Source organism: Ailuropoda melanoleuca, chromosome 3 (assembly GCF_002007445.2).
Source record: "Ailuropoda melanoleuca isolate Jingjing chromosome 3, ASM200744v2, whole genome shotgun sequence".
Taxonomy (NCBI): domain Eukaryota; kingdom Metazoa; phylum Chordata; class Mammalia; order Carnivora; family Ursidae; genus Ailuropoda; species Ailuropoda melanoleuca.
Window position 1 is genome coordinate 119,826,025 of NC_048220.1, and position 27,480 is coordinate 119,853,504.

The following is a 27,480-nucleotide window of genomic DNA, read 5'->3' on the forward strand; positions in this document are numbered from 1 at the left end:
CTCAAGTCAATCCAGTTCATTTCAACTAACTTAACTAAGTTAAAAACTATTTACTTGGTTGCTAAATATGTACTGCCAAGATTAGAAATATTCTAATTTCCATCCAATGCAATAGCCGCTACCTGGTATGTGGTTATTGAATCCTTGAAATATGGCCAAGCTGTGATGTGCTCTAACTCTGAAATGTATGACAGACTTTGAAGGTTTAGCATGCAAAAAAGAATGTAAAATATCTCATTAATATTTTTTGTTCATGTTGATTACATGTTGAAATGATACTATTTTGGATATATTAGGTTAAATAAAATATATTATTAAATTAAATATATTATTATATTAAGCATGTTAATTTAAACTAAATTAATTTCACCTACTTATTTTTCCTTCTTTTAGATGTGGCTACTAGAAAATTTAGAATTATGTATATGGCTCACACATAAATGTGGATTGTACTGTATTTCTATTGGATAGAGCCGTTTTAGGGTATCTTAGGGGGAGACAAAAAGCACTGCAAGTATCCAGTGTTAAAATTAAACACAGAGATCACAATTAAAAAATTCCCTGGGCAGACAAAATCAGTTAGTCATATAAGTAAATGTTTTAGCTTACTTTGCAAGACAAGCAAGATCAACTTAACCTGGGTGACTTCTTGCTTATGCCTCTGAAAATCATAAGAAAAACTTAAATCATTTGCCAAAATTGATAGGAGGTACCACTAACCAATTTCCTTTCAGTTAAGACAATTCTAATACTATAGCCAATCACTGTAAAGAATAAACACTCATTGCCTTTACACTATATCCGCTGCTTTATAACAATATACCTCTAAGCCTTGTTCCATATTTTAGTTTAAGTGCTCCTGGTTTGCAAACTGTCTTTGTGGTACATGCACAATAAACTTTCACAAATTACTACTTCAGTGATTTGCTGGCTTTTCTTCTGTTTTTTTTTTTTTTTCTTTTAATGTTCTTTTGACTGCAAGTAGTACTATAGGTTAACAAATTTGGGCCTGTAGGACCTTCCCAGGGGACATCAACTCTAAGCCACTGACACAAACCCTCTTTTTCTGAAAACAGGGAGAGACTGCTGAGGAGACCATAGTGTCTTCTCCTTTACCCTGTCTCCAGCTTCCTATATTTCCTGCAATTGTGTCTGGTTTAGCTTGATAAGTGCATTTCTNTTTCCCCTTGGATTGGAGTAAATATTAAAAGCAAATTTTTAAGTTAGGTCAGATGGATATCAGGGGACAAACTTGGGACCAGCATCACATGGAAAGTTCTGAAGTGGCAACATGTCATAATTGGATGAGTAAGGATAGAAGGAGAGAATTGGAGCAGTATTCCATTTCTGAATTTTAGGTAAGACATATGATGTGGATAAATTAGAAAGATAATGGCTTTTAGTTCAGTCATTGAGTTTGGAATATATTTGTAAGTAAAGCATGGTGGAATATTCAATTATAAATACTTAATAGGCAGCAAGGTCTTGGTATTGTTGGAAGTTTAAGAAGAACTTAAAATGGTATTCTTGGTTCACTCCCACTTTTTGGAGAATGAGATTAATACCCAATGAAATATAAAGGATCACCATATGGTTGGCTTGTGAGCCTGGGCATCCTTTTAAGGGGTCTAAACTCCAGGGGCCACCCTATATGGAGGGGAAACTATGCCATGAGCTAAGAAATACCAGTGGCCTACAATAGACAACCTTGCTTTGTGCAGGTGACCCTGGGCTTAAGTGATTGGTGGAAACTTAGTGTCTTCCCCATGAGTAGTTCAACTCAAGTCAATCCAGTTCATTTCAACTAACTTAACTAAGTTAAAAACTATTTACTTGGTTGCTAAATATGTACTGCCAAGATTAGAAATATTCTAATTTCCATCCAATGCAATAGCCGCAACCTGGTATGTGGTTATTGAATCCTTGAAAGCTGTGATGTGCTCTAACTCTGAAATGTATGACAGACTTTGAAGGTTTAGCATGCAAAAAAGAATGTAAAATATCTCATTAATATTTTTTGTTCATGTTGATTACATGTTGAAATGATACTATTTTGGATATATTAGGTTAAATAAAATATATTATTAAATTAAATATATTATTATATTAAGCATGTTAATTTAAACTAAATTAATTTCACCTACTTATTTTTCCTTCTTTTAGATGTGGCTACTAGAAAATTTAGAATTATGTATATGGCTCACACATAAATGTGGATTGTACTGTATTTCTATTGGATAGAGCCGTTTTAGGGTATCTTAGGGGGAGACAAAAAGCACTGCAAGTATCCAGTGTTAAAATTAAACACAGAGATCACAATTAAAAAATTCCCTGGGCAGACAAAATCAGTTAGTCATATAAGTAAATGTTTTAGCTTACTTTGCAAGACAAGCAAGATCAACTTAACCTGGGTGACTTCTTGCTTATGCCTCTGAAAATCATAAGAAAAACTTAAATCATTTGCCAAAATTGATAGGAGGTACCACTAACCAATTTCCTTTCAGTTAAGACAATTCTAATACTATAGCCAATCACTGTAAAGAATAAACACTCATTGCCTTTACACTATATCCGCTGCTTTATAACAATATACCTCTAAGCCTTGTTCCATATTTTAGTTTAAGTGCTCCTGGTTTGCAAACTGTCTTTGTGGTACATGCACAATAAACTTTCACAAATTACTACTTCAGTGATTTGCTGGCTTTTCTTCTGTTTTTTTTTTTTTTTCTTTTAATGTTCTTTTGACTGCAAGTAGTACTATAGGTTAACAAATTTGGGCCTGTAGGACCTTCCCAGGGGACATCAACTCTAAGCCACTGACACAAACCCTCTTTTTCCAAAAACAGGGAGAGACTGCTGAGGAGACCATAGTGTCTTCTCCTTTACCCTGTCTCCAGCTTCCTATATTTCCTGCAATTGTGTCTGGTTTAGCTTGATAAGTGCATTTCTCCTGATGGGACAGACAGGAATCTACATGGAAATATTAAAAACAGAAACAAAAACAAACTGTAGCTTTTATTCCTCATTTGACCTTGAAAGAATCTATCTCAAAAATATCTAACAACTTTGAAAGTTAGTATGGTTTACTGGAGAAGGACTAAATTAATCACACTTGACAGACATTGCTAGGTAATTCTAGAACATGAGGTAGATTTGGCAGGGTGCCTGTGACACGGGTGGTAAATGATGAAACCAAGAATGACATATGTGAAGTGATATCTGTAGGTAGCACATAGGAGGGACTATGGTGCCCCCAGGAATGTGGGAACAAAGGAAATCAGTTGCCTTCTGAGAGCTGACTCTGGAACTTATACAAACATCTAAAAAGCAGGGTTCCCAATTCAAGTGCCTATGGTGTCTATGAAAGTGCGCCTAACTTCAGGACTGAGATTTAATTGTCTACCCACAGAAGCAGCTGGAATTCTGTTCAGGTACTTTTGCTGTATGGACCAACTATTACCAAATCTGATTTTTAAAGAGAGAACCTACATGTTTAAGTGCTGGCAGCTAATCCTAAAAAAATTAATAAGCACTTTGAGATCTGAACCAAATAACCGTCGTCTTACAATCAACAAACAAACTTCCTTTGTTTTGCTTTGTATTTACTAAACAGCCTTTTGCTCACATTTTTAATGAAAATCAGTCTACACCGAGAATTCAGTACCATTTACAGGTACTGACCGTATGCCAAATACCCCAATGCAAGGTAGTTGTTCTGATCAGAGAGCTTAAGAAATTCCTCAGTCATGGAGCTCCTTAAGTGTTACTACTGGGTTTCTAACCCAGGTGCCTACTTCGGTGCCTCTATTTTGTCATTCCAGGTACCTGAGAGCTGATTAATGTTCTGGGAATAAAAAAGTTTCAGATCCCCCAGTACGAGTGGATTTATATCGATATACGCCCTACTGGCCCTCTCTGTTCCTCTTCTCCCCCAACACCAACTCCCGTAGGTCCTGAGCCCAGTATGGATATCTGGGTATCTATAGTAATTGTATCTACCAATGCAAAATCATCAGTTGGCATGCTGGTAATCCAATCCTGTGATTTTGGCTAATCCAAGTCCATTCCTGAGAGGTGGATCATCTCATTGAACACTAAGTAATTTGGTGTCTAACCCTGGGAGAATGGTGGCCAGGTCGGGCAGGTGGTAAACTCACCTAGGAAAATGCCCCTAGTAAGCTGGGAAATAGCACCTGGTTTCTATCAACGATCTGACCTGTGTAAAGACTTCATCAGAAAGCACATTTTCCAGTCATTTCCAATTTCTTCTTTATAAACATGTTAAAGGAACAGAAAGTTCCAATAAAGCTAGTTTCATTGGAAAAGCAATCGAGCCCTGCCAGTAAATATAGCACACTGGTTGACTTTGATTTGAGAAACAATGTCCCCCCTGGGCCTAGGAGTTGCATGAAAATCCCCCTCGAGGTAGACTTTCACAAAAACAGCTGCTCTCCAGGAACACCTTAACCTCCTCATACTTATTGTTTCACTGCAAAACGTGTCTTAAGACAATCCTTTTCCAACTGAAATATCTAAATCCAATTGAAAACCCCCAACAGAAGATGCAAATAGATTTCAATATGACAGGAAAAATCAAGAGACTTGCAAAAGGAAGTGGGCAAGTTTGTTCAAATGGGCAAGGAAGTGGTGTGAGAGAAAGTGGACAGAAAGGTCATGTCAGCCTCCCAAGGAGAAACTACGTGAGCACTGCAGTCCACCAAAGAGCTGGGTGGAGAACCCAAAGTCAAACCTCTGTTAGAGGGGATTCTGTTCATAAAAATGAGAATGTGGTTTGAATGAGCTGTTTGGCTCTGTTGGTATAGTCTAGTTGCAGTATAGATTCTGGACATCGTAGATTCCTGTTCTTCCAATGTTTTATTTCTGGAAAGTGTGTTAGGGAAGTGAACCTACAGAGGCAGAGTGAGAATGTGCCATGGAATTCAAATCCAAGGCCATCCTTCTCCAATGACTGTGTCAGGAAGCACTGCATGGACAGATGCGGGCAAGTTCCTATAATTTAATGTAACGCGTGCGGTTTAGATCTTGTCTAGGCTATGTATTAAACGGGCTTGGCTGAGGCTCTACTGAGTTTAAGAAGTCCTCTTTTATGACTGGTTGATCTTGACTCACTTTTCTTAGGAGGAAACTAATTAGGTCATCTGATAATGAATTTGGAGATAGCCCCAAGTTAGAATTTCACGTTGGAGTATTTTTTTCCAGTCATCAGAGACAGTAACCCTCAGCAACAAGAGATGGTTTGTGGAGGGAGAAGAAAACTCTCTGAACTCTTCACCAAACTTTCAAACCAGAGAGAAACTTTCTTTTTTCCTTTGCCTTTTTTCTGCGGCCTCATGAAACCAAGAGCTGGATTATTCCTGTGGATTTTTGAAAAATTGATACTGAGGATATCATGTGAAATCAAACTGTGTCAGGAGGGTGGAAATTAGGTCTGTACTCATAGATTTTGTTATTTTAATGCTTCTTCCCATTATTTATTATATACTGGATGTGTCTTCTAATTAAATTATTTAAGTATTAAAGTATTTAATCATCCAACCTCCCTATGAGTGAGTACATGTCATTTAACAGGTGAAGAAACTGAGGCATAGATGAGTTACATTACTTGCTTTAGGTTAAAAACCCAAGTCCATGCAGTATCGGGATTAGAAACCAGGCAACCGGGCTCCAGAGTGCAACAAGGCACTAGATTGTCTCATGTTGGACAAAGAAATCTGGGGGAGGAGTCCTAGGAAAGCAAAATTTAAATTCTGCCATGAAGTCAGAAGGATTGTGAGGTCTCCAAGTTCCATACCATCAGCTTGCTGTAGTAGCAAGTCCTGACAGATGAACCCATGAGAGAATCTCTGCTGGAATCTTTTGGTGAAGAACAGGGAGTTTCAGGAAGTTTTTGGAATCTATTCCATTTTAGTACTTGATAATTAGGCCCCACACTCCCTCCTTTGCTGAGCAGTCCATGAAAGGAGAGCAGGATTTCTAGGCATCCATAGGAGCTAGCATTCCTCACCATATTTCAAATTCCAGATTGGTGCTGTTGATGTCCGGGTCATCAAAAGCACAGGTCAGCAAGTGCTGGGTTCCATCCACTTCCAACTGACTGTAGCAAGAGAATGAATAGTCATCCAGCTCGGCGTCTTCAAACTCTCCTGGGGAAGAACAAACCTGCAGCTGTTAATGAAGCAAATGAGTGCGACCTTTTGAAATCTGGAGTGACATCGATGACATGGAAGCCTTTGGGGTAGACACGAAAGAGTGATTATAGGTTATCTAAAGAAGAAAAGCCCAAGGGAAAAGACAGAAAAACCAACACCAAAACCCGAACCGAAAAGACCCCAAACCAAACCAAATCGATGTCTAATGAGCACTGGTTTTTCTAACAGAAAAAAAAAATCATCACAGTTAATAAATAACCTCCAAATATTTCTAAATATTTCTGCCATTGCGTTAGTGCATTAGAGATCTAGAATAAAATACTAAATACGCTCTTTTTTTTACACTGTTAATCTCTTCTGTTAATTGGTAATTTCGAGTAAGAGATATTTTATCTCCATTATTCAAATGCTACCTAATCTAGCCTTTGACTTTATCACTAATCTGCATTGATTTCCTCCCAAGTATTTCTTTTTTGAATGAGGGAAGATGAGAACTACCTTACAATCAGAAGTTCATTTTTTAAGGGATAGCTTTTTCTTGCCTTAATAGGCATCCCAATACAATTGATTACCTCCACTATGTGAATATTTACTTAAAGCAATTTGTCTTAGGCTACTAAGGCAAATGTGGTTAGAAAAAATTAGATCTGCCAGGATTCATATCTAGTGGACCTTCACATGAATCCTATAGGTACTGCTTCTGCCTGGAGAGATCCTTCTTCTATAGATATTATATCTTAAGGACATCAGAATTCTAGACCTATGTAGGGAACGAGAATTTTTTTTCAGCCACTTTTGGTAAATACAGTCTGTCACAGATGTATTCAATTTCTTAAATGGGGTTGAGGCCCCTAGGATTAAGTAGACATTTTGTACATCTATTTCACAATATTTAATAGAAAAAAATTGTTAGCAAATATACTTGGACTGGGACCTGAGAAAATGCAGCATAACCGAAGCCATTCTCAGAGTGGTCAAGTGGGAGCCTGTGATGGCTTCCAGTTCCATCAGTATGAGAAATTACTTTGACCCATCAATACTAGAAATTAGAAGCTCCTAGGGTTTTAAATTGGATATAGAATGTACTAAAATTAGGGGCGCCTGGGTGGCACAGCGGTTAAGCGTCTGCCTTCGGCTCAGGGCGTGATCCCGGCGTTATGGGATCGAGCCCCACATCAGGCTCTTCTGCTATGAGCCTGCTTCTTCCTCTCCCACTCCCCCTGCTTGTGTTCCCTCTCTCGCTGGCTGTCTCTATCTCTGTCAAATAAATAAATAANAATTAGAAGCTCCTAGGGTTTTAAATTGGATATAGAATGTACTAAAATTAAACCCCAGCTGAGTGTCCCGAAGGCAATGAAATGTAGAAACAGCATCTTCTTTACTTAAATAACTAAGTAGGTCTGTGGGAAAGTTAGTAAAGCTGGTTGTGAGTGGACCAACTAGCTCAGTGACAGGTTGGTTCAGTCAAAGCCACAAATCTTGAAAAGCTAGATCTAGAAAAGAGCTGTGGGCACTGCTCTTTCTGACCATTCCTAGAACCCACTAGGCTCACAATTCTGCCACCAGCAAAGACTTCTTACGTAATTTCAGTAGGGTATAGCCCTCTTCCTGATGACAGTTTTAAATAATGCGGGGGAAACCCACATTTAGGGCTCACATTTTAAAGCATGTTCTTTCCTAATCTTATAGGACTAAGATCTTATCTCCTAAGAACTGGCTCTTTTCTCAGTGGAATGGTTCTAGGTGGCTTTCGCTGGCCCTTACTCAACAGTCCTCACTCTGTCTTGATTTTTTCTCTTCTTTCAATCTTCAAGCAATCTTATACAACAGAACCTATGTTACTATTTGAATTCAGACTTCTGTGGATCAGCTTTGTCTCCAAAATTCTTCAACATACAATATAAGCCAGAGAGAGCACAGTCTAGCAGATGCTGTGTACCAGTAGAACAAAGCACTACCATCACCCTTAGCCATCCAGTCTGGTGGAGCGAGTCTGATGTATATTTTCATACAATATACAAAGCACTGGTCATACAACTAAAGTGGCTATGTTCTGAGAAGCAGGTCATTGGCTCTTTAGCCAATAAAGTTGCTTTGTAACTAAGAAAAGTTCGCCTCAACAACTTGCAAAATTGCAAGGCATTTTACAAAGAGAATATTACACTTGATCTAAGCTGAAAAATTCTTAGGTAAGGGTAATATACACATTGGTTAAGACCTCCAGTGCCAGAACTGGACAGATGTGGGTTTAAATTCTTGCTATTATACTTTTTAGCTGTGGTCCCTCTTTATGCCTCATTGTTTCAATATGGAAATTCACATTGTTTTGAGGAATCATTGAACAAAATATGTGCAAGGCTTAGCTTAGAACACAGTAAGCACCCAAGAAGGGTTAGCTATCACTATTGTCTTTTTTTGTTTTTGAAAAATAAGTAATGGAAAGGTAAAATAAGAATTCTAATTCTGAAATACATGTGAAACCTTTGGGACTCCTTTGAAAAAGAATTCTATGTCAAAGGTATTATTACTAAGGCTTTGAAATTACATAGAATTTTTGAATGGTGAATTAACCTATTATTCTTTTTTTTTTATTTTTTTTTATTTTATTTTTTTTTAATTTTATTTTATTATATTGTGTTAATCACCATACAGTACATCCCCAGATTCCGATGTAAAGTTTGATGCTTCATTAGTTGCGTATAACACCCAGTGCACCATGCAATACGTGCCCTCCCTACTACCCATCACCAGGCTATCCCCTTCCCCCACCCCCTCCCCTCTGAAGTCCTCAGTTTGCCTCTCACAGTCCATAGTCTCTCATGTTTCATTCCCCCCTCTGATTACCCCCCTTTTCTTTATCCCTTTCTTCCCCTACCGATCCTCCTAGTTCTTATGTTCCATAGATGAGAGAAATCATATGATAATTGTCTTTCTCTGCTTGACTTATTTCACTTAGCATTATCTCCTCCAGTGCCGTCCATGTTGCAGCAAATGTTGAGAATTCGTTCTTTCTGATAGCTGAGTAATATTCCATTGTATATATGGACCACAGCTTCTTAATCCAGTCATCTGTTGAAGGGCATCTCGGCTCCTTCCATGATTTGGCTATTGTGGACAATGCAGCTATGAACATTGGGGTGCATATGGCCCTTCTCTTTACTACGTCTGTATCTTTGGGGTAAACACCCAGTAGTGCAATGGCTGGGTCATAGGGTAGTTCAATTTTTAACTTTTTAAGGGACCTCCACACTGTTTTCCAGAGTGGCTGTACCAACTTGCATTCCCACCAACAATGTAGGAGGGATCCCCTTTCTCCACATCCTCTCCAACAATTGTTGTTTCTTGCCTTGTCTATCTTTGCCATTCTAACTGGCGTAAGGTGGTATCTCAGTGTGGTTTTGATTTGAATTTCCCTGATGGCTAATGATTTTGAACATTTTTTCATGTGTCTGTTAGCCATTTGTATGTCTTCATTGGAAAAGTGTCTGTTCATATCTTCTGCCCATTTTATGATTTGTTTATTTGTTTCTCGTGTATTGAGTTTGAGAAGTTCTTTGTAGATCTTGGATACCAGTCCTTTATCTGTGGTGTCCTTTGCAAATATATTCTCCCATTCCGTGGGCTGTCTCTTAGTTTTTTTGACTGTTTCCTTGGCTGTGCAGAAGCTCTTTATCCTGATAAAGTCCCATAAGTTCATTTTATCTTTTATTTCTCTTGCCTTTGGAGATGTGTCGTGAAAAAGGTTGCTCTGGCCGATGTCATAGAAGTTGTTGCCTATGTTCTCCTCTAGAATTTTGATGGATTCCTGTCTCACATTGAGGTCTTTCATCCATTTGGAGTTTATTTTTGTGTATGGTGTGAGAGAGTGGTCAAGTTTCATTCTTTTGCATGTAGCTGTCCAATTTTCCCAGCACCATTTATTGAAGAGACTGTCTTTTTTCCACCGGATGTTTTTTCCTGCTTTATCAAAGATTAGTTGCCCAAAGAGCCGAGGGTCCATTTCTGGGTTCTCTATTCTGTTCCATTGGTCGATGTGTCTGTTTTTGTGCCAGTACCATGCTGTCTTTGTGATCACAGCTTTGTAGTACAGCTCGAAATCCGGCATTGTGATGCCCCCAGCTTTGTTTTTCCTTTTCAACAGTTCCTTGGAGATTCGGGGCCTTTTCTGGTTCCATACAAATTTAAGGACTATTTGTTCCAGTTCTTTGAAAAATGTCCTCGGTATTTTGATCGGGATAGCATTGAAAGTGTAGATTGCTCTGGGTAGTATGGACATTTTAACTATGTTAATTCTTCCAATCCATGAGCATGGAATATTTTTCCATCTTTTTATGTCTTCCTCAATATCTTTCAAAAGTGATCTATAGTTTCTAGCATATAGGTCCTTTACGTCTCTGGTTAAGTTAATTCCAAGGTAACGCATGGTTTTTGGTGTTATTGTAAATGGGATGGATTCCCTAATTTCTCTTTCTTCAGTCTCGTTATTCGTGTATAGAAATGCAACTGATTTCTGGGCATTGATTTTGTATCCTGCCACCTTACTGAATTGTTCTATAACTTCTAATAGTTTGGGAGTGGATTCCTTTGGGTTTTCCATATAGAGTATCATGTCATCTGCAAAGAGAGACAGTTTGACTTCTTCTTTGCCGATTTGGATACCTTTGATCCCTTTTTGTCTTCTGATTGCTGTTGCAAGGACTTCTAGTACTATGTTGAATAATAGTGGCGAGAGTGGGCATCCTTGTCGTGTTCCTGATCTTAAGGGAAAGGCTTCCAGCTTTTCCCCATTGAGAATAATGCTTGCAGTAGGCTTTTCATAGATGGCTTTTATGAGATTGAGAAATGTACCCTCTATTCCTACACTCTGAAGGGTTTTAATCAGGAAAGGATGCTGTATTTTGTCAAATGCTTTTTCTGCATCAATTGAGAGGATCATATGGTTCTTGAGTCTTTTCTTGTTGATATGATGTATCACATTGATTGATTTGCGAGTGTTGAACCATGCTTGCATCCCAGGTATGAATCCCACTTGGTCATGATGGATAATCCTTTTAATGTACTGTTGGATTCTATTAGCAAGGATCTTGTTGAGGATTTTGGCATCCATATTCATTAGAGAAATCGGTCTGTAATNGAAATAAGTAATGGAAAGGTAAAATAAGAATTCTAATTCTGAAATACATGTGAAACCTTTGGGACTCCTTTGGAAAAGAATTCTATGTCAGAGGTATTATTACTAAGGCTTTGAAATTACATAGAATTTTTGAATGGTGAATTAACCTATTATTCTTTAAACGCTCACTCTCTAGGCATATTTTTCTATAAAAATTTAATTTTTAGAATATGTATTATAGACAAGGCTGTGTGGTTTAGAAATATTCCCATTGAAAGGAATTAGTTGATTAAAAGTATAAATGTCTTGGACTTTAAAAAAAATATCCCTTTCTTCTCTTGCTCATCCTTGTGTTTTCAAAGAACTAATCTTTCAACAAATAGCAGCTAATTACTATACATCCCAAACTGAAAAGTATTTTGAGGTGGATCAATGTGAATGAGCGGTTACATCTCCTAAATCAATCTGAAATTTAAAAAGTTGAAGTGGGGAGCCTGGGTAGCACAGTTGTTAAGCGTCTGCGTTCGGCTCAGGGCGTGATCCTGGTGTTCTGGGATCGAGTCCCACATCTGGCTCCTCCGCTGGAAGCCTGCTTCTTCCTTCTCCCACTCCCCTGCTGTGTTCCCTCTCTCGCTGGCTGTCTCTCTGTCACATAAATAAATAAAAAAATCTTTAAAAAAAAAAGTTGAAGTGAAAACTCAGCTTTCAGTTAGAATTCTTATTTCTTTGAAAAAAAAAAAAAGTATGGTCCCCCAGGGAGAAATAGAGGGAATAGTTTACACTCTGAAGAGTAAGAATTAGGTGTTACTTGCCAACCAGCTATCTGTGCAAACATAAGGCAACACTTTCGAATAATAATCATCCCCACAAAGTGATTCATACATGGTCACACTGTGAAAAATGTCAGCCCTCTGCCAATTCCCTTAGTGAAAATATTCTAGGGATTTCCACCCTTAGTAATTACATGACTTAACATATCTAAGCTGAATCATTAGACATGTGTTTGATAACCTTGATAAGAAAATCCTTTTTAATTCTTAAAGTGAAAGGGCTTAATTATCAGGAACAACTGGCTGGTCCAAATTCCCAGATGGCCCCTATTGCTGCTGTTTTGCCTTTGTCTACAGTTTTGTTGTAATTACAACGTATTTACTCAGTAGGCAGCATTGGCTTCTAGGTGCTAAAGATTTCAAGGATCCCAAAGAGAATTATTGTATGATGATAAATTTGTCGATATGGAGAAAATTAAATATATTTTAATGAGACAACTCTTTCAGCTCTTTCTCTGTTCAGTTATTCACTAAGAATCTCACATAAATCTATCAAAACTGAAGTATTTTGAAGAAATTTTGAAATACTCAATTCCAATCTTGAATGTCTACTATGTTCTAGGTACTCTTTTAGGTGCTAGAGATATGGCATTGGTGAGTGCAGACAAAGCTGTTCTTTCTAGAAATTATTGTATCATGAAAGTCATGCTTTTGGAACCTCCTAAAAAGCTAAGCAAAACAAATCTAGCTTTTCTCTTAACAAGGTAAAACTGCCTTGAAGATTCTCCAATAAGCTCAACCTTGCGTCTACATGAGTATTCTTTTCGTAAAAGTGCAGGCATTGACCAGCATTTAAGATCCACATTTGGAGGGTCAAATGCATTCTTTCTGACAATTCTAAGACTTTATAAACCACCCACAGTATTATCCCAGACCCCCTGTCCTGGTGGTTAGAACACTCAAAATGACTGAGTATGTGGTAAGTTCTCCAACTCCATTCCAACCCAGTGTCCAGATCCGGTCTGTTAGGGATCTGGGTAACCTGAAGCATATGCTAGAGATAATTTGAAATCCTAAAAGAAAAGGTAGAAATGACTCACCATTCTGTGCATAGCCACTTTCTCCAGAAACGGCTTGAAGTAAATAGAAAACCATACCAAAAGCTGTACCCAGAATCGTCATTCTGAGAGAGAGAAAGAAAGGAGAGAGGAGGTGTGTGAGCCTGTGTGTAGGAATGAATGAGAGAGAGCGAACCAGTGACAGAAAGACAGACAAATCTACAGCTTTAGTACTTTATACTTACTTAACCACAGACAGGGGGAAGTATAAACACAGCAAAAAAGAAGGCAAGTGCCAGAAACAGGAAGTCTGAGTAAAAGTATTGCTGTTGTAAGCAGAGGTAGAGGAAACGAAGGGACAGAGCTTTTGAATTATTGTGCCTCTTTGGCATTCATGTCAGCCCCCAAACTTACTCTGCTTATTCCAGAGTGAGGTGGCACATTCCAATCCAGCCCCAAACTACCTGCGACTAGAGTGTGAATACGCTTCGGTTCAAAAGAAAAAAAAAATCACAAGACAAAACTCTAAATTTAGACACCTAATCAGTTGATTATCTGGGGTGAGTTTCTCCTTAAGGAAAGCTTCTGCACTTTATGAAGTAATGTATTGCAAGTTATTTTAAATAATTCACCTCCAATCTCTGAACATGCACACTAGAGAGTTTCACAAGAACAGCAATTTTGTTTGGTTTTCTGTGTATCCCTGGTACTTACTTATACCTTGCTCATCAAAGTAGGCATTCAAGAATTATTTATTTAATTTAGGTGTTGGCGAACTACGGCCAAAGGGCAAAATTTGGCCCACCCCTTATTCTTGGAAATAAAGTTTTCTTGGAACACAGTTACAGCAGAGTTGAGGATCTATGGCAGAAACTGTATGGCACACAAAATGTAAAATCTTTACTCTCTGGTCCTTCACAGAAAAAAACTGTTGATCCCTTGTTTATTGGATAAAACAGTTATTTTCTCAGTGCGTTTTTAATAGGATTCTATTTGTGAAAATGGGCTAGCCACACAACATTTCAGGAACACGCGGTGTTTGCGAGCCCCACTGGTACCTGCCTATACATATGGAGCAGAAGCTTGGGACAATGGCCAAGATCATTCAGACGTTCCCTAAATTGTCTGCCAGTCAAAACTGCTCCCAACATGGCCCCTGGGTTAAAGTAGTCATATTTGTTAAGTCTAACCGACTTCCTGGTAATTGTATCTTTTTCTTTAAACCACTATTAGTATTCAAATGAAGGTGCAGGTTGATAGCAATCCTGTTATCAAGAGACAGATGATGTCTTCCTTCCGAAATGAAACGCGGAGATCTGCTCAGGTCTTCCACTTGCTAATCACCTGGATTCGAGCTCTAAAACACCCCTCAGCTCTCTTTAGAAAAAAGCCACAAGACTGAAATTACGAAGTGATGAGTACTGAGATGCCGAGTGGACGGCCAGTAGTGAACTTCTGTTTGATTCACAAACGTTGGGTAGATCCTGGTCCTACAGGGCTGTAAAAATGGCTGAATTAGCAAAGATGAACAACACCGCCAAAATGTACAACAGAAAGCTGCATGAGTTCGCTTATGTCATCATTACAGTTATTGTGACAATCTCATAAAATGAGAAAAGAAGAAGCGGGGCATCTGCACCAACCTCTGGAAGCCTGTCTTCATTGTCAAGGCAGACCCAGGGACAGAGGTGGGGTGCCCTGTCCATAAGATCGCATCCTGCACTGCAAGCTCAAGAGACATTCAGAGCAAGAAGCCAACTGCACGGACATAGTCTGTCTCCTCCATCTGCTGAGGTTTTCTTTTGGCATTTTTTTTTAAAGATTTTATATTTATTTGACAGAGACAGCCAGTGAGAGAGGGAACACAAGCAGGGGGAGTGGGAGAGGAAGAAGCAGGCTCCCAGCGGAGGAGCCTGATGTGGGGCTCGATCCCAGAACACAGGGATCACGCCCTGGGCTGAAGGCAGACGCCTAACGACTGCGCCATCCAGGCGCCCCTCTTTTGGCATTTTCAAACATATTTCAAAGAGTGATAACTTTGTGCATCAGATAATAATTTGTGCCCTCATTTCTAACCTTGTCTTGAAAGCTTGGTTAGGAAATCATGAGTCTGATTCATAAAAATTGGTATGTTTTTGCATTGAGCTGAATATCCTTTCAAGAAAGATATAATTATAAATTCCCATAAACTAAGTAAGTGTTAGAGAAGGAATCGTGAATTATATCTTTCCACCAACACAGGTCTCATGAATTGCTCAGATTTTTACTCCCTGAGCGAGTAATTGGGTTGTGTCTCTTTAAATTCTCTTGTTTATCATTTTAGTGGACTATCATTTTGATTGTATCTCTTTCCTTTAGTTGTGAAGATGTAAAAGAACAAAGCCAAGACACAATATTTTGGTACGGCATGTGCTAGTTTGCTCAGGGGATTTCCACTGGTGTACTTACTCTTTTTGGGTGGGGCAGGAGATGCCGAAGGACCTAGAGAGAAACCTAGATACAGTGTGGGGAGCTCAAAGAAAAGAGAAGCCTCTCTAGTCCTTCTAGAGATTCTGGGGGAGCAATGGTGCCTTCTCTACTTTATGTACCTAGGTCTCGCTTGCTCTTTGGAAACCAGGAAGAAGTTGCTTCCACCTGCTGCCCCAGATGGGAGACATTCACTATGTTGCTTTGTCATTACTCTGCGAAAGAAGTGGAGAGCTAGGGAAAGCAGATCAGGAAAGATGCTCAGGACACCTGAGTCTCCACCTGCAAAGTCAGGATCCCAGCAGTGGACTGAGGACAAAGCAGATCCTGATTGCAGTACACGTCCACCCTTCTCTGCTTCCATCATTTCCTTTCATCACTACCTTCTCTCTTCCCTCTCTTAAATGTTGTCTTCTTTTAGTCTCATGCGTTCCTATGATGTGGTCAATCATAGAAAAGGAAAGGCATTTTATTGTTTCTCATATACGAGCAGAACACAATGACCTTGTAAGACTCCCAGTATCAATTGGTCACAACGTTCTTTTCTTCCTTTGTGTGTGTGTGTGTGTGTGTGTGTGTGTGTGTGATCATTCAGACTATTTATTAAACAGAGAAAGCAAGAATGATTTTCCTTTATTTTCCCACTGTAATAAGTTATATGTATAACTTTGTATATAATAGAGTCTTGAAGAGCTCAGACAACTCACCTTTTAGATAGATTGGAGATTACTGGATAGTGGGGTTAGAAGAGTGTGTGCACCTTTTACTTGATTGTTTGTTGTTTGTTTTCTTGGTAAAAATCCCCTCCAGGAAGCCCTAGGTTTTCTCTCTTTGTCCCAATCTGTAAGGACAAAGATTTTCCTGGGCAAATTCAGGCTGAGAATCTCATTACTAATCCTCACTCTCTGAACTCATCTCTTAGGACCAGAAATTTCATTTCCATCCCTGACAGCAAATCTAAATGTAGTGTGCCCGGCACCGATGCGCTATCTTTTTCAGCACCCTTGGGAAACACACTGTTGCAAGACAAAAGCATTTCTCAGAGTCAGTTTTTGTATGAAGTTTATAAAATAGCTGTTAACATTTAGTAATTTGTCTCAAATGAGAAAGATTTAAAACTACTCACCTTGTGATTGGATATTGAAGGACAATAAAAGGAAACAGCAGCTACAATAGTAATAATAAGCAGTAGATGTTGCTATAGGAATATCGCGGGCAAAATCTGATGTTTAAAAAATACTCAGAAAGTTCCAAAACATGTTCTATGAAATCGGTTAAAGTGCCCTTCTCCCACTGTACTTACCTTCCTTAATTAACAGTAAGATGTTATCCATAAGATGGGAAACAGTCTTGGGCACCTGCCTTCTCCTAGAAGAAAGATATCCAGGCCAGCTCAGTGGAGTGACGGGGGACCCCCAAGAACTATGAAAAAAAAAGAGGAAACCCCCCTGGGGTGTCAAGTAGGTGAGGATGACTGTAGGGAGACCTAATCTTGCTCTAGTCCTAAATGAATTGTCTTTAGCATTTTATCAGTGTGTGCTGAGTCAGTCCCTAGGGCTCTAAGGGGGAGTCCCAACATCGTGAAGTTTCATTTCCAGGAGCACAGCGTTTTCCTTGTTGTGGCTCTTCTTTCATTTCCCTTTCCTCCTTACCCTGTGTCTTCAGCCCCGTACCTTGCTGTCATGTCATGCAACGAGTTCTTTCTGAGCGGAGTTTGAAATGTCAGAGCTGAGCTGCCCTGACAAGGTTTTAGTCTCTGTCTTTGGGTACAACAAAAATGGAGCCTTTGAGTGCCCGTTTTTCACTCTTTGCTGAAGACATGTCTGCCAGAAAGAGAGTATTTTGATGTCAATACATGCTCAAATTTTGATAAAAACATGAACCGGAGTGTCGATCCTCGGGGAAAGTGGTACCCAATGGCTGTGGATCCTGGTTCTTTTGTGGGCAGATGGGGCAAGGTGTGGGTCTCTCTCCCTTAGGGCCCTTCCCAACTGACAGGTCACAGAAGGCTCCTGCTCACAGCTCTAGGGGCAATGCCTTGTCGTGTTTTGCAGAAAAGTCTGGATTAAGTGACACCATCCTGGGCCCTGACCTGTGACTCTCTCTGTACAGCTGCCCTTGCAGGGAAGTTCCTATGTGCCTGCAGAACACTTTCTAAGGGCCTGTGGTGCCGACTGCCACACCTGTATCCAAATCCAGACAACTGGGAAAACTGGTAAGAGCCCTCAATTCTACTTCTCAAGCTTCCCTGCCCTCTCAGAACCCAGCACCTGTGCAAATTAAGTCCCCAAGACCAGCACTGGTGTCTGATCATTTCCTAAACTAAATATCCACATAAGCAAAGTCAACATGAAAAGTGACCCTGAGTGATATTGTTCACGGAAATGCCACATAGATTCGGCAGATGTTCCTGGAAAAGAAGGAGCAAGGGGTCTGTCTGTTGGCAGATTACATGAGACTGCACTAAATTTTTAATATACAACCGTTTCTTCCAGATACTTCTCAAGAAAATAAATAAGTACTGCCTACTATGCTTACAGATATGTAAACTTTGATGCTTTTATCGATCAGTCTCAGGAGACTGTGGAATTTTCTCTAGGACTTTTGTCTGTTTCTGTATTAGTTGGGCTATTCTGCTGAAACAAGGGGACTTGGAAATACCGTGGTTTTAACAAAGAAGCAGTTGCTGTCTCATAGGAGCTGATCCACGGCAGTTAGGCAGCTCCGTGGGGTCATTCAATTAGGCACCCCGCCTACTCTTTCATTTCCTAGGATGTTGCTCTTGTCTGTGTATTTAAGGTCAGCTGACCAACAACCGTGATCTTATTCCAGCCTTTGGGAAGCAGATACATCAAGAAAGTGAAGAGGAATCAGTGTCCTTTTTAAGAACTTGATCTGGAAATTGCATGTATGACTTCTATTCTTGTCTTACTGGCTAGAAAATAGTCACCACGGCCACTTCAGCTGCAAGAGAGAAAGGAAAATGTAGTCTGAAAAGCAGTAACTGTGCCTACAACTTAAATTGGAAAATCTATTAGGAGGAGGAAGAAGGGGAGAATGAATGTTGGGGAGAGCAAATGGATTCTGCAAGGGTTGTATCCTCAGCAGTTATGCACAAGTACGTATCATGAAGAACACAGGCAGAAGTAGTCACTTCCATCTGCGGGACGAGAGAGGAGGCATTTGATCTCGGGATTAAAGAATGCGAAGTGATTTATCAGGCGAATGGACCTAGATCTGGGCAGGATGGAGTTTGCACTTGCCCCCTGGGGAAGTAAGACTTTTAATATTCATAACAGGCCCATTTTCTCTGATCTCAGGTCTCTGCTCCCAAGGGGCTTTAATGAAAATTAAAACTCTAAAGCTAGGGTTCCATATTTGGGTACTCCATGCATCTCTTGAAATTCTAAGCAATATATAGGGATAAAAGGTTTTTTCTTTTATTAGAACCTCAGAAAGGACTGTGACACAAAATTTTAAAATCCAATACATTGACCCGGGGGGACACCATGACAAAGTAGCTGAGCTGTCCTCAGGGGGACCATGGACCAGTAGAGACTCAGGCAGCTGGGTCTGAGACTCTTGAGTTTCCTGGCTCTTTCTCTCACGCCAGTCTTGGCAGGTGAGGGGAGGTATGTCTAACAGTGCAAACATTGAATATTTGTGCTGGCTCTACCTTCCCTACTCTGGAGCAGATAAGGCTGTCCTTTCTTATTCTACCCCCATTGACTGGAAGGGGGTTGGCCTTACTCCTGGGGAGGCCCCTCACCATTTTCTTCTGTCCAGGCAATGCATGTGAACTTTCCAAAGCAACTGTTTTCCTCTCTACAAACAGCACCGTCTATTCCCTAACTTCAGCCCGAGTTGTGTGTTTTCTCAGCTAGACTCTCTTCCATTACTAGAAGCAGAAAGGAGGGGATTTATTTTGGGTAAATGCAGAATAATAAAGGTGGCAGGGGCAAGCAGGGAACTTCAGACTTTCTACCGGTGTACATCTTGTACTTGTGTTTTCACTGAAAGGACTCAATTTTTTCCAGTTTATTATGAGAAGCTGAATTTTGCCTGCGCTGGTTACTTTACAATGTCTTTCAGAAAGGCAAAGTCCCATTTTAAGTAAAATCTTAGGTCGTTCTGGGCAGTGTTTTGTGCCCATATTTTCACACTGTCTTTCATAAAGGCCTTAAGGGCCCCCAGAGGATGTAGGAAGGAAGAGGAGGGAGCTGAGCCAGCGTGTGGTGGGTCTAGCTCCTGCATGGTGATATTTGGGAAATATTAACCACTGTCCCCTCCCTGCTCCTACCCATGGGGCTTCCTTCCCTTTTTGGCTCTTCGCATCCCCCACTCCTCATACAAGAGCCAGACATTCTGAACTCTTCACTCAGGGAAGAAAGGTGCCAGTTGAAAACATTTAAGAAGAGAATCTCTTCCTGAGTTTTGAATTCAAAAGTCTGAGCTTTGGAGGTAGTAAAAGAGAAGAGGGGCATAAATAGGGTCACAAAGGAGAGGATTCTCAACTCCTCTGCCCCCCCAAATACCACTCTTTCCGTCCCTCCGTCTAGATGAGTATCCACATTGAGGGAGAGGAGAATGGAGAGATAGGGTGGGGAAAGGGCATATTCCTAGGTCGACAGGAAGCACCTGGGAGAGCTCAGGTGGGAAGGAATGGAGCCCACAGCTGCAAGCCATATGCCAACACTTGGGATCTCCTTGCAAGGTGAGTCAGAGCCCCTTCTCTCCACTCTGGGGGACCCTACACAATGCCATAATTGAGAGCTCTGCCAGCCATCCTTCCCACGGGAAATGGTGAGGACTTCACTTCACCACAGTTGCCAACTTCCCCTCCAACTTCCCAGTGAGGACAATGCTCTAACATGATCTGGCTTTCCCTCCCAACAAAGTGTCATATAATTGCTAAGTCCTGGAGGAGAATGGCCATTCAGATGGGGCTAGAAATAGGGAAAAGAAAATCCCTCTCTCTTCTTATTCCCAACATGGACAGACTGTACTTGAGGGAGGGGATGAAGGAACCAATGAGAGAATACCCTGAACCAGGAGGAAAGTAACCTTCCTCCTGCTTAAAATCTGTTTTATAATGTAGCTTTCTGTACAGGATTTTGTTTGGAAAAAAAATGAGATCTATTCCTTGAAAATTAAAAATCTCTAGATTCTAGTGAATCACACCTGGTCTGTAATTCTACTTCAGCCAATGCCTCTCATCAGCAAAATGGGGGAATAATATTTAATTCTGAGGGTCACTCTATGGTAGAAGTACATACTTCAGTGCCTGTCACCTCAGTATTTGGTGCAGGCAAGCTTTCTCTACCATTTGCTTTCATCAAGAGGGTAAAAAAAATGGCAGCTGATGTACGATGTTAAACCATGTGTCTCCCCAGTCATTAGCTTTTACCCAGAAACCCTCCCCCAGGAGGTCTCTATTGCCCCCAAATGAAAATTGTGATACTAGAAAACAGAGACTTCAAATTTCTGGCTTTCAGTGTCAAAGCCACACCCTAAAAGGTAGAGGAAATTTAGAACAATTGTTTTTCAGGTAAGGTGTGTTCTCCTTTCCTACCTCACCCGAAGCCAGTCTAATACACACACCCACTCCTACCCATGCCCCTCTCTCCCTCTCTTTCTCTCATAACTAGATAAAGAGCCTCTAACTGAGGAACAGGAGGGAAATCAGGAGTCAGAGCAGGAAAGAGAGAGTCGAGTGCTGGTGAGCCCTCATGATGTGGACCCCAGCATCTTAACACCTCCCCGCACTAAGATATAAATCCAAGGTGAGGGAGAAGGTTCTAAAATAAGTTTGGGGGATGAAAGAGTAGAGGGGACCTGCGCTTCACTTCTCACCAGCATGCGGGGAGGTGGCCATCCCACAGGTTTCCCTAAACCTCTAGGGCACTGGAGAGTAGCATAGAGATGGTACTATGATACATGGTAGTACACTACTACACGGCCTTTATTACTATAGCCTTGTAGTTAAGTTTTTTAAAAGAGATTTATGTATTTATTTGAGACAGAGAGAAAGAGAAAGAAAGAAAGAACGGGAGGGGGAAGGGGCAGAGGGAGAAGGAGAGAGAGAATCCCAAGCAGACTCCCTCCTGAACACAGAGCCCAATGCAGGGCTCAATCCCAGGACCCCGAGATCATGACCAGAGCTGAAATCAGGAGTTAGCTGCTTTACCAACTGAGCCACCCAGGTTAAGTTTTGAAATCAGGAAGTATGAGTCCTCCAACTTTGTTCTTTTCCTCGAGAATGTTTTGGCTATTTTGGGTGCCTAGCATTTCTTTGAATTTTAGGATCAGGTTGCTAATTTCTGCATATAAGGCAGCTGGAATTTGATAGGGTTACATGAAATCTGAAAATTGGTTTTGGGAGCATTCATATATAAACAATATTAAGTCTTCCAATTCATCAATACAGGGCATTTTTCCATTTCTAAGATTTTCACTAATTTCTTCAACAATGTTTTGTGGATTTCAGTTTTCACATCTCACATCCATTTTGTTACATTTATTCCTAGGTATTTTAATCCCTTTGCTGCTCCTGTAAAGGGTCTTGTCTTCTTAATTTCCTTTTCATATTATTTGCTCTGGTATAATAATACAATTGCTTTTAGAATATGGATCTTATAGCCTATAATCTTTCTCATTTGTCCTAATAGCTTTTTTTCCCTTATGGATTGATTAGTAATTTCTGTATATAAATCATGTCATTTTTGAAGAGGGGTAGTTTTCCTTCTTTCTTTCTGATCTGGAATACTTTTAATTCTTTTACTTGACTAAATCCCCTGGATAGAGTTTCCAGCACAATGCTAAGTAGAACTGGTGAGAGTGGACACTCTTGTCTTGTTTCTGATTGTAGGGGGAAAACATTCAGCCATTTATCAATGAACATGATATCAGCTATTGTTTTTTGTTAGTTGCCTCTTATCAGGTTGAGGAATTTCCTTCCTATCCCTCCTTCGTCGAGTATTTTCATCATGAAAAGGTGGTGTATTTTGTCAAATGCTTTTTGCATCTATTGAGGTGATTATGTGTGTGTGTGTGGTTTTTTTTTTTTTTATTTTACTAATAGGGTACATGACTTGTACTAATTTTCAGATGTTAAACCAACCTCTCTTCCTTGGTCATGACCTTGTTACGTTACTGGATTCAATTTTGCTAGTTGAGGATTTTTGCATCTATATTCATACAGGACATCGGTCTGTAGTTTTTTCTCGCGATGTCTTTATTTGGTTTTGGCATAGGGTAATACTGGCATCTTAGAATAAATTGGGATGTTTCCCAAGCTCTTTTATATTTTGGAAGAATTTGTGAAGAATTAGCATTAGATCTTCTCTAAATGTTTGCTAGGATTTATCAGTGAAGCCACATAGGCCTTTTCATTGTGGGAAGTTTTAAAATTACTAATTCAATCTCTTTATTTGTTTAAGGTTATTCAGATTTTCTATTTCTTTTTGAGTCAGTTTTGGTAGTTTGTGTCTTCCTTGGAATTTGTTTATCACCTCAATTATCTAATTTGTTGTCATACAGTTGTTTATAGTATTCCCTTAAAATCCTTTTTATTATTGTAGGATATCTCTATCTATCTATCTATCTATCTATCTATCTATCTATCATCTATCTATATCTCCTCTTCCATTCCTGAATTTAGCAATTTGAATCTTTTTCTTTCTTAGTTTAAAGGCTTTTGTAAATTTTGTTGATCTCTTCAAATGTCTAATTAATCAAGGTATATATTTTTAAGAAAATCATGGAGAGAAGAGGGGAGGTCAATACCTTGTGAGTCTATCCCTTACAGTCCCATATCTGGTTAGGGAAAGTATTACTAACAAAAGAGTCATAATTTAGGATTATAGTATGGTTAGCTAGAATGATAGTACAAATACGGGAAAAGATGACTCATAGTTCAGATGATGTGATTTAAAGAATTGTATGCTGTTAGTGGGATTCCAATGAGCCTGATTGAAAATCTCTTATTTCACATTATGTGATAAGCTCACAGATATGTACAGAGCACAGAAATCTCTTTCTTTGAAACTGCATTTTATTTCATGGTAGCTGCAAGTGTAGTGGAAAGCATATTTGACTAATAGGACATGGGGTGTTCTTTTTGGGTCTGAGAGATTGGACAAGATTAATGTGTGGCTGAATGAATGGTGGTTCGATGTTCAGAGTTTGACTCCTTCCAAGGTATATCGACTTTAAATTGTATTCTTTGGGGGCAGATTGGTATAGCAGTTCATACAATGGGTTTGGAATCATATAGATCTGCACTCTTAAAATAGCAGTGTGACCCTGGAGAGGTTATTCAACATCTCAAAGTCTGAGTTTCCAACTAAATAAGGTTGTTGTCATCATCAAATGAGATAAAACAAGATGTTCAGCATGTATTAACGGTGGTGGCAGTGGTGGTGGTGATGATGATAATGCTGGAGAGTAGTGAGCCCCATGAATATGCATTTACTCACTTGGCTCTTTCCAGAGATAATGCTAATTTCAAGCCTATTCAGACTTGCCCTTCCCTCACTGCAGTGCAGCCTTTCAGTGGCCTGCTTTTCACTGGTAGCTTTCTTACTGTGAGCTGTATTTTTCTCTCCTACTTGGGCTTTTTCTCACTCACCATTCAGAACTTTCAGACTTTTCTTTTGATAAAAGTACTCAGAATTCCTTCTCTCCTCCCCTCCACCCCCAATTATGATTGTATCAATTCTTAATTAACTGCTGGAATTCATAAAGGATTCTTATTTTGCATCATTCATTCCCTCAATTGCTTCATAAACAAACATTTCTTGTAATTATAAAACATCTACCTAGAAAGTTGAGGGAAAGGAGTGGTTTCTTTTTTCAGTGTTAATCAGAGAAAGACTGAAAGTGATGCCTTATGACTAACATTTGAAGAAATGAGACGACTCGTGTTGATGAAGTCTTTGTCTGGAGTTGGTGGTTAGCATTTAGTATATACTTCTAACATCCTTTTTCATTATCTTGACTAAACTTTAAAATTTCATTTTCCAAGTGATGAAATTAAAAATTTCCAAATAGCAATAATTTTAAATATTGCAAAATATACTTTTGGATTTCATTTTTCAGTTCATTTGGAAATGTGAAACCCAGTGGTAAATTATCATTTTGTTGACCAAAAAGGAAAAAAAAAGTGCTATGCAGCAGTGAACAAAAATTGATGGGAACACAAGGTGGGTGTGGAGAAACACAACCGATGTCTATGTACAAGAAGACTGACCATGAAAAACATTTATTATCATTATTATTATTTTTGCCAAGTGAGGGGCATATAAAAACTCACATGAAGTAAGAAAGAAAGATAAATGGAGGGAATATTTGTCTACCATAAAGTGTTGCAATAAATGCAGACTGTAATGAGGACTGCTTACTTTACAACCTCCTTTCATCAGTATGGTGAGTTTTTAATATCATTCCAGGGAGTGGGCAACTTTGTTTCTTCTTCCCTGGCCACCCATCTCCTCCATCCTCCTAGGAGCAGGTTAACTTGGGAGATAACACTCAAGGGCTGCCTCTATGTAGCAATAGACCAGGAGGCTGCAAAGGGAAAGGCTCAGTGAATTATGTGATCCCCAAAGATTAATTTGCCTGCTTTTATTTTAAATCACCTGACTCTGCGGATTTCATAGATTGAGTCCAGGTTTGCATGGAATCAGAGGAAGCCAAGTAGCAAAATCAACTTTTGGTGCAGAAGACAACAGAAAAAGCAGATCTGAGAGCCCAGCCAGTAGTAATAGTCACCATTTGCCGAATATCTGTTACATGTCAGGTTCCTGCTAAATACCTTAAGTTTCATCTCTTTGCAAAAACATTCTTTTTTTTTTTTTTTTTTTTTTTTTAAAGTTTTTTTNTTTATTTATTGGACAGAGATAGAGACAGCCAGCGAGAGAGGGAACACAAGCAGGGGGAGTGGGAGAGGAAGAAGCAGGCTCATACCGGAGGAGCCTGATGTGGGGCTCGATCCCGTAACGCCGGGATCACGCCCTGAGCCGAAGGCAGACGCTTAACCGCTGTGCCACCCAGGCGCCCCGCAAAAACATTCTTATATGCATTTTTAAAATTAGAAAACTGAGATTCAGCGGAGTGGCTTGCACAGCCAGGTTCTCTCTACCATTCCTATAAATTCTCTCCGATGTGATCTGTACCTCTCTAAGTTTGCTGAATAAGGGAAGCTTGAAAACTAAGTTAATTCATGTAGTAGTTTAGGCTCATTTTCTTTTTTAAAAAATAATTAATTAATTAATTAGTTTATTTGAAAGAGAGAGAGAGAGACTGAGAAGGGGCAGAGGGAGAGAATTTCCAAGCAGACTTCTTCTGAGCGCGGAGCCTGATGCAGAGTTCGAGCTCACCAGCCACGAGATCAGGACCTGAACTGAAACCAGGAGTGGGGCACTTAACCAATGGAGCCACCCAGGTGACCCTAGCCTCATTTTCTTTTGCTGAAGTCAGTAGACATCAAGAATTGCTACTCGTGGGTTTGCAGAAAAGCCTTCACATACATAAAATATACAAAAATCTCAAATCCTCCATGTTTTTATTCTTGCATCACCTCCCAGCCCTTTAGTCTCTAAAATGGTTCTGCAGTGTCTCTCCCTGTTTTCCTGTTCCTGTTTAGTTAAGATAAATTCTCAATGAAAGCAAGCTGTAGTCCTTTTTAAAAAAGATTTATTTATTTATTTGAGAGAAAGAGAGAGAGAGAGTGGGGGGAGGAGCAGAGGGAGAGGAAGAGGGAAAATCTCAAGTAGGTTCCTCGCTGAGCACAGAGCCCCACACAGGGCTGGAGGAGGGGCTCGATCCCACAACTCTGAGATCATGACCTGAGACAAAATCAAGAGTTGGCCGCTTAACTGACTGAGCCACCCAGGTGCCCCGAAAGCAAGTCGTAGTCTTAGATATGTTTTTGCCCGTCTTTCTTTCTCTTCGGTCCCTTTCCTCTTTTCTTGGCGGATAACAAACAGCTGGCCTCACTCTGGTTGGCTACAGCTATTTCTGTCCTTGTTATCTTGTGGTAAGTTACTGTGTTAAGCAGTATCTTAACAATTGCAGGCAATCTTGCTGTGTCCCAGTGATTTACCAACATGCTTGCTGAACAACAAAAAAAGGTGTTCAGGTAGGAAATTTTAGAGAGATTAGGTTTTCCTGTTTACATAGTGAAGGCAATAGTTCTATCTTGACACACTGGCTTTTATTTTTGTGATGCATCCGAAGTTGATTTTGTTTTAGTCACTTAGTAGTAGTTGTGTGCCATAAGACAGTTCAAATGAGTAGGATGTGATTTTTTTCCAGACAATAGAAACACAATAAAAATCTTAAGCCTATTTTGAACGAAAGTTAAAAGGATCCCTCGCACCCCTGTTCTGCTTGGTTTCTGAAGCCCAGTTCATCCTAAATCCTTTTATATCTATCAACCTGTTACTTTTTAAGCTGTTAGCCAACTTATGGACTCAGTCAGCATTTCAGGCCAGAACCGTGTTGATATCAAATTTTGCTTACAGATACAAATTGTTCTTGAACAAATTGTGGGAACAAAGGGCTTTGTTTAATCTGACACTCTGCTTGTGGTTTATAGGTGTTAAAAACATTTTCCCCAATAAGGGAACACCCAAAATACATGCAATTAGCACTTTGGTAATTGTATAAAAATGAATGGATAGATGTTTTCTCTTCTGGATAATTCTGGAACTTATAAACACTAGACCCATCAAAATCTCATCTAGTGCCATTTTGAGTTGAGTTGTATTTCCATGTGTCCTCAGTAAAGAATATTTAATGTGCAACAGTATTCAGTATCAAAAATGTGATATCCAGGCAATGTCTTACCTGATACTCCAAAAAAAAAAAAAAAAAAAAGGAAAAAAAAAAAAAAAAAAAAA

At 39.6% G+C, this 27,480-nt stretch overlaps 1 protein-coding gene across 1 annotated transcript in view; it reads right to left on the reverse strand.

The window, feature by feature from the left end:
• Positions 1 to 13,331, reverse strand: part of IL7R (interleukin 7 receptor) — a 34,957-nt gene extending 21,626 nt beyond the window's left edge. The window contains exons 1-2 of the mRNA XM_034657018.1: positions 13,154 to 13,331; positions 6,026 to 6,164 (exon numbers count right to left, since the gene is read on the reverse strand). Coding sequence (XP_034512909.1) covers positions 6,026 to 6,164; positions 13,154 to 13,235 — 221 coding nt within the window. The 5' untranslated portion in view covers positions 13,236 to 13,331. The remainder of the gene's footprint in view (positions 1 to 6,025; positions 6,165 to 13,153) is intronic.
• Between the last annotated feature and the right edge of the window lie 14,149 nt (positions 13,332 to 27,480).